The 8,188-nt window shown below is 45.8% G+C and overlaps 1 protein-coding gene across 6 annotated transcripts in view; it reads left to right on the forward strand.

The window, feature by feature from the left end:
- Positions 1-6,894, forward strand: part of SYT7 (synaptotagmin 7) — a 212,876-nt gene extending 205,982 nt beyond the window's left edge. For 4 of the 6 annotated variants that reach the window (XM_033157118.1, XM_033157075.1, XM_033157083.1 and 1 more), the window contains one exon: positions 6,477-6,894. In XM_033157118.1, coding sequence (XP_033013009.1) covers positions 6,477-6,581 — 105 coding nt within the window. In that variant the 3' untranslated portion in view covers positions 6,582-6,894. The remainder of the gene's footprint in view (positions 1-6,476) is intronic. The other 2 variants (XM_033157099.1, XM_033157108.1) reach the window with 1 other exon arrangement.
- Positions 6,895-8,188: the final 1,294 nt, after the last annotated feature.

Below are 8,188 nucleotides of genomic sequence, written 5' to 3' on the forward strand. Positions count from 1 at the left end.
AAGGTTCCCATGTGGGCTTCATCCATAATAGCTGCCACCACCCTGGCAAATACTCAAATGCAAGTAGATTGGTGGTACCAGATTAATGTAAATCTGGAACTGACCCTGTGTCTGTGCATCCGTTTCTTCTTCAACAGAGGTCTTTCTAATTGTACTGTTGCACAAAAGTTTATTCTGCTGAGCATTCAGTTCTAGCTTAACATATCTTCTAATAGTGCAGTCCTATACATGTCCCAGTGATTTGAATGGTTCACATTCCCAAGCAAGTGTGCATAGGATTGCAGCCTAAATTTGGGGAAATGTTCTAACTTGGTACTTTCAAGATGCAGCTGGCCTCCACCTTAACCACTGAGTTCCAAATGTATGCCAACAGAGTTAACAATTAGACTAACACGGGAAATAAGTTCTATGGCGTATACACAATCTTTCTTTCCTTCAAAACATTTCTGCTATCCTCATCCCTCTGGGGTACAGAACTTGCTTAGGATAAACTTGAATCTAATGAAACACTATTTATAGTGAGGTGTGAAATGAAATTCTTGGATAATTGCAGAGCACTGTAGTATTTTGGCAGTAGTGAAACAGCTCTTATAATGAAACTTCTGGAAGAGAGAGATGAACGGGGATGCATAATGGCTTGGGTCTGGTAATCTTACCATTCTTACTCAGTTGAAGGCTTTGCTGGAGCTGTGTGCATAATTCTGGGCCTGCTTCTCTTATATGCATGGGCTCACACTGAACAGCTTAAGCTGCCTTATGCTAACTCAGCCCATCACACCCTCTGTTGGCTGATTGGCAACAGGTATCCAGGGTCTCGGGAAGAGGTATTTCACATTACCAGCTCCCTGAGGTGTTTGGGTAGAAATTCGGACCTTGAACATGCGGTGCATGTGTTCCACCAGTGAACAATGATTCTGCTCACAAATTTCTTGTCAGCTTGTAGTTAGGCTTATCACACAATTCTGTTGGATGTTGGGGTAGAATTTAGGCCCGAATCAGACTTAAAAACAATCCATTGTTGCCCTGATCAAGCAGTGCCCAAACCCAGTCTTCAATGAGCCCTTCTGATAAGTTCCAGATCAGTACCCTGTTTTGGAGTTGTGCACTGTGGTGCCATTGAAAGGCCTCGGGTTGTGTCTTTGCTTCAAATGGATTTGTTGAGAAAGTGGACTGAGTGGATCCAAGGCCAGCTTGAGAAAATTTCTACCTGAGGTGAAATAAAATTTGGTGTTTCACCATTTCATATTCAGAAGCTGACTTGGCTGGCAGTTGTATCTTACTTCCACACTGGTGATGTGAACAGCATCTTACATGAGCCAGAGAATAGCAAGCTAGCTTAGCGGGTGCAGGGGCAGGTCACATGACAAACACAGGTCCACCCTCCAACATATTGGTGCCACTTCCCCACACTAGAAAATCTGTTACCTGAGGCAGCCGCTTCACTTTGCCAGTCTTGAGTGGATCCATGCAGAATTTGGCACACAGTGAAACCATTATGTAATTCCTTTGCCACCCACCCAAATAACCCCACACATGCCTTGTCATGCCTCAGTCTCCTTTAACAGTTATTAGTTCTTATTATTATTAATTAAATTTCTTGTTGTTATTATTGTTATTAGTTAGTTAGTTAGTTAGTTAGTTAGTTAGTTAGTTGGTTGGTTGTTGTTAGTTGTAGTGAGTTAGTTGTTATTTGTTACTATTATTAATTAAATTTCTTGTTGTAATTATTAGTTAGTTGTAGTTAGTTGTAGTTAGTTGTTGTTGTTATTATTATTATTAATTAAATCTCTGCACCACCCTTCATCCAAGGATCCCATGATGGTTTACAATATAAAAACACAGAAATACATATCATAATAACAAACAAAATTGTACTAAGGCACAGTAAATATGGGGTGAGTTTCATGCTGGATGTCTGGAGAAGCAACTAGAAAACTACACATCATACTGCTTTACCAGATGTCATTCTGCACTGATTCATTCAGCTTGGTCAGTTCTTTGTGATTTGGCTTTTCCTTGGTGAATATCAGTTTAGCTCAATTATTCTTAGGGAATATGAAATACAAATTCATGCCAGCTGGCGATCTGGTCGTTTATTTAGAAGTGCAATATTATGCACAGCACTTTAAAAGAAATTAATCAGTTCCAAATCTGATTTACATTAAATATATATAATTCTACTCCCATTAATATAATGATGACAAATTGATGCAGTGATCTTGTTATTATGTGTGTGCACTGCAGAGTCAATTATTCCCTAATGCAGCACTGTATTAAAACAAGCAACGTGTATTAAATTAAAATCAGCATAATGTGAACCCAGCATCAAGAGGATGCGAATGTTAACACAGCAAAATTGTTTAGCAAAAGCAAGCTCAGCCAGATCTCTCAGAATTCAGAAGTCTCCCGTTCAGCGACCAGATTTTCCATAGGTTCTCCAGGTAACTCCACAACAGGGCCCTGGTGCTTCAGTTTCCTGAGGAATAAAAGCAGCCACTTTTTCTGCTCAGGGCCCATGCTGCAGAATAGCTTGCCACCCATTCATAATTTTTATGGATTGTTCCTGTTTGGAGAGCTTTATCCGCAGTAAGAAGAAAATCAATGGTGTGCATAGTTCTCCTCCAACTTACGCTGCCATGATTTAGAATGCCTGAGAAATCTCAAAGGACAATAGTAAATTACTAATGATTAACATACTGAAAATAAGGTGTTTTTCAAAAACGTATAACCTTCATGCCCCCTGCCTAGATAGATATGCCCATGCACATATAAATATATATGAAATCTAAACATTGCCGCTGCGGAGAGAGGAGAGGAGGCAGAAGCTTAGCTCAGAACCTGATGGGGTCACAGCAGTATAGATATTAAAGTTTCATCTTACTTGTCTTTCTTGCGGGAGAGAGGAAAGCGGTGTTTATACAGATCACGTAGTCAATTGCTCACAAAATGGAATACAGCACCAAGCGAAAGCATCAGGGGTGGAGAACCTCCAGTTGACAGGCCAAATCTGACCCAGCACAGGTCCCAATTTGGCCCTGAGGCCTCATATACCCGGTACTTGCCCCACTCCTGAGGTCTTATGGGGATGTAGTCCTGTGGGGAGCTCAATCAGACAGCTAATTTCTGCAGAAAACAACTTTGCCAGCCTTACACTCAACACTTTGCTGGTAAGGTGCCCCGTGCTGCAATTCCCAAGCACCTGGCATCCAGCTGACTATCGGACACTTGGAAAACACTGCACAAGGGACTTAGACAAATGGGAGGGGCAACCCATTTGACATCCTAATTTGTCCTGCCCACCTGTCAAAGCTGGCCCACAGGGGTCAAAAGGGTTCCCAACCCCTGAAATATGGAACCAGCTGGAAGAGAACTTGCCAAGAAATTTCAGTCAACTGCAGACCAAAGTTCAGAATTACTCACCCTCCTCAACCTCTGCTGCAGCAACGTGATAATAAGGAGTGATTGAATAATTGCCATTATTGTACAACCTCCAATCAAGTTATGAAGTCACATTTCTTTTGAGTGAGAGTCAGGAGGCTCCATTAGTGGATCTGGAAGACAAGTCTTCGCTGTCATTGCGGGGGAGAAGCTGACACATGCATCCTCCATAGAAGCAATATAGAAAGCTAGGGGATAAAAATAACCAGAGCTGCACAGAGGGATTAACACTTGTTTGCATTGCCACATAACTAATTTTGACACCTCCAACACATTTGTTCAGCAGAAGAGGAATGAAGGGTGGCAGCTGGTGTGGGTGAAAAGCTCCATCAAACAGGGCTGTGCTGTTAGTTTCGCACTGGCAGATGCAAAGCCCAAGGCAGTTTAGTGGGAGTCAGTGGCTGGAGATGACTCTCTCTGCAGGAAACCTCATGCCCAAGTTGGAATACGGGGGCTTTTCTATTCAGTAGCTGCTTGGGTTACATTACGCAGTCAGGTGGATTGTACTGTTATCTGAAATGTGTCACCGGAGGTTAACATTATTAAAAACAAGCTACGGCCATTTCTGGACATGGATAGCCTGGTTACAGCTACCCATGCATTAGTAGCCTCCCAGCTGGATTATTGCAATGCGCTATGTATGGGGATGGTCCTTGAGGATGGTCCAGAGAGGGCAGGTAGTGCAGAATGCAGCAGCTGGAATGCTAACTGACAGATCTGCACGAGGCCATATTACCCTGGTTCTCAAGGATCTGAACAGGCTGCCTGTTTGTCACTGGGTGAAATTCCAGCTGCTAATACTGAGGTCCAAAGCCCTAAATATAGGGACACAGGTGGTGCTGTGGGTTAAACCACAGAGCCTAGGGCTTCCTGATCAGAAGGTTGGCGGTTCAAATCCCCGCAACAGGGTGAGCACCCGTTGCTCAGCCCCTGCTCCTGCTCACCTAGCAGTTCGAAAGCATGTCTAAGTGCAAATAGATAAATAGGTACCGCTCCGGCGGGAAGGTAAACGGTGTTTCCGTGTGCTGCTCTGGTTCGCCAGAAGCGGTTTGTCATGCTGGCCACATGACCCGGAAGCTGTATGCCGGCTCCCTCGGACAGTAACGTGAGATGAGCGCCGCAACCCCAGAGTCGGACACGACTGGACCTAATGATCAGGGGTCCTTTTACCGTTAAAGCCCTAAATGGCATAGGGCCTGGATATTCAAAGGGGCATCTCTCCCCATATAATCCTGCCCAGGCTTTGAGGGCACTGCCATGTGGGCTCACCAGAGGGCTTCCTTAGCAAGAGCATCCCAAGGAACACCCTCCCTTCTGAGTTTTGGCTAGCAAAAACTTTCATTGGTTTCCCCCCCTGAATGAGCCATTTTGTACCCAATATATACTTGGCTGTGTATTGAGCGATATATTAAACAGATCGAGATTTTAAATTATATTTTATTGCTGAGTTTTACATTGTTGTGGCTTTCCCATAGAGAGCATGTGAGGAGGGGATGGCCTACCAGTTTGGTCAGTCAGTCAATCAATCAAGCCACTCCTTAAACCCAGTGGATATCAGAAGTATCTGTCTGGCCTTCTGAACAGGGGTTCCCCATCAGTTCTCTGTGGTCCTACCAATAGGTATGGGGTGGGGAAACCTGTGGCCCTCCAAAGGCTGTTGGACTCCCATTAGCCCCAACCAGCATGACCAATGATGGGAGCTGTAGTCTAAGAACATCTGGAAGGTTACAGGTAACCCCACCCCTGTGTTAAGTCTTCTTTTACAGCCCTCTGAGCACCCAGTTCCTTGTACCTTGCATGCCTTCATTCTCTCAGCCTTCATTCTCAGGCACTTCAAAGGCCTCGGATTCAGTCTCTAGTACGGTAGCACCAGTAATGGAAAGGCTACCAAGTAGCAGGCCTGAGAACCACCAACAGTGACCAGTGGCAATCCAGGGCTAGAGGGATCATCTGGTTGTTTAGTGTGGGGCAGCTCCTGTTCCTAGCAATAGTGACAGCTGTGGAGAAAAGAGAGCAGTGCTAAGGGAGTAATGTGTAGGCGCTGGAGCACTGGCTTCAGAGCCAGCCCAAGACTTTTTGCTCATGTAGAAAGCAATATGTGAGGGTCTAATGCAGGGGTCCCCAAACTAAGACCCGGGGGCCAGATAAGGCCCAATCGCCTTCTCAATCCAGCCTGTGGACTGTCCAGGAATCAGCATGTTTTTACATGAGTAGAATGTGTCCTTTTATTTAAAATACATCTCTGGATTATTTGTGGGGCCTGTCTGATGTTTCTACATGAGTAGAATGTGTGCTTTTATTTAAAATGCATCTCTGGGTTATTTGTGGGGCATAGGAATTCATTCATTATTTTTTTCCAAAATATAGTCCGGCCCCCCACAAGGTCTGAGGGCCAGTGGACCGGCCCCCTGCTGAAAAAGTTTGCTGACCCCTGGTCTAATGTTAATGTCAGCTGAAACCTTCCCAGTCTTACCTCCCCACAGTCCATCGCCCCAGACGCGTTCCCCTCTACCTGGCTTACTTCCAACACTGGAGCTGGGCTAGGAGCTGCAGTGACAGGTCTTAAGATGGTTAGGTGCTTGCTGGGTTCAGGTCTCCTTCCCTATACATCCTTGATGATGTAAAAAAAAAAATTTGACATGCACGCCCAATTTATATATGAATGGGCCACAGACACATTTTTTAAAAAAATGCTTGCTCAAGTTTAACCCTTAAGGTTGGAGGGATTGGGTGTGATGTAAATGAGCAGGCTGAACAAAGATAAATGTGGAAGACAGACATGGGAGGAATGTGGAGGTTGTGGGAAGAATGAGGGTTGAAGTGGAGGTAGGGGAAGTTGCGACTGGTAAAGCTTTAAAAGGGCTGAGGGGAAACCAAAAAGGGGGGACGGGAAAATAAAGGACCAGAGGGTCAAGTGGAACCAGCATTTGATGGAGGAGTTGCAGCCAGGAGGTTTCCATTCATTGGAGACAAGTCTTGAACGAAGGTCACTCTTCCTGTTTTCTGACCTGTGTGATTTGTTTCCTCATCCCCCCTAGATCTACCTGTCATGGAAGAGTGGCCCAGGCGAAGTGAAGCACTGGAAGGATATGATTTCACACCCCCGGCAGGCTGTGGCACAGTGGCACCAGCTGAAGGCCTGAGAGGCAGGAGCCGAGGACTCGCTCTGGGTTTCAGTGCACCAAGTCAACATTTACTGGCCACACTCTCACTACTACTTTATGCACAATGGCTGCACCCTGGTCTCCCCCAGGGGGAAGAAGCTTGGGAATGACCACAGGCTAAGGGAGCGAACCTGAAACATGTACTAAACTCTGGGAAAGTGGTATCGGTGCCCAATGTGCTGGCTCAGCAGCGCAGAGCATCACAAGGAGCACCATTAATACCTCCTGCTTTAGCCTTTCCATCAGACTCCTTATGTAGAAAGAACGAGAGAGAGAGGGAGAGAGAGAGGGAGGGAGAGAGGGAGAGAGAGGGAGGGAGGGAGAGAGAGATACCAGAGCAAAGCAGCCCTCCAGCTGAAGGTGGCCTCAGCACTGATTTGTTTGGATTCACAGTGTAGCAATGGCACAATGGGAGGAGAGGGGTCCACTACTGCCATACAAGACTTCCTATGAGTTCTTCCAGCCAAAGGCCCATTGGGATGGCACCCTACTCTGCCATAAGAAAGCTAACTCCATCCAGCGGCTGCACTGGCCTAAGAGGGGACACTGCAAGGAGATCGCTTGCTCTGTTTCCATGAGGTGGTTTTGTTATCATTCAATAAAACTTGTAAGAGTAATAAGAATAATATAAATAATAATGCTGGCTAGACCTTTTCCTAGCCAGGCCTCTCTGCAAAGGGGAGAGGAGCCATGAAGCTCCCCTAGCCCCCCTGTGTGTGTGTGTGTGTTGTGTGTTGTAACTATGCGTGCAGGGCATTCGTGTGTCACTTGTGTTCTCTTTCTCTCGCTCAGCCCTAGACAATTTGTTTCTCTGAGGGGCTTGATTCACTGCCCGGCAGGAATTGAGGGGAAGCTTATGCCATGTGGGAAAGGAGGGGAGCAACAGATTTTGGAGCTTTGGTTGAGGGGAGAGAGGAAAGAGAGGCAAGGAGGCCATTTTCTTAACCATGCTGGAAGCCATGAAACACATGCCACAAGCTAAAGTGTGTGTGGTTGTATCTTTAGGGAGAGCCTAACATTTAATTGCCCCTTTTGTTTGGCAGAGGCAAAGGAGACATGCTGAGCAGTCCTGATTTTTTGGGGGGGGGGAGGCTGGGCGGGAGCAATTCAGGCTGACCCCTCTCAACATCCCAATGTGCTTGTCACACATGGCCCCAAGCAACCATCCTACTTTAATGATGCCTCCCAATTTTCTCTCCACTCAGCCAGCCACATGCACCCTAACCCACCACACAATCTCTTGGATTCCAAAGCTTGTTCTCACTCAGTCTGCAGCCCTTCCATTGGAAACCAGCAAACACACACCTGTGCAATTTCTAGTTAATTAGCCACCCAACTTTCTGTGCTCTTCTGCAGCTATGTTAAAAGAGTTTGCCTAGAAACTGACCTCTCTCCTTTGCATTCACACACCCCAAATATAGGTTGCATCAAGAAGATTAGTGCCCATGATGTAGAAGGATGTGATTTTTCAGCGAAACCAGTACTTCCCGGAAGTGGCGTTGAGGAATTGACTTTATGACAGCAAAACTGAGCACACTGAGAGTCAGTGTGGTGTAGTGGTTAAGAGCGGTAGACTTGTAATCTGG

This window comes from Lacerta agilis, chromosome 1, assembly GCF_009819535.1.
Source record: "Lacerta agilis isolate rLacAgi1 chromosome 1, rLacAgi1.pri, whole genome shotgun sequence".
Lineage (NCBI taxonomy): Eukaryota > Metazoa > Chordata > Lepidosauria > Squamata > Lacertidae > Lacerta > Lacerta agilis.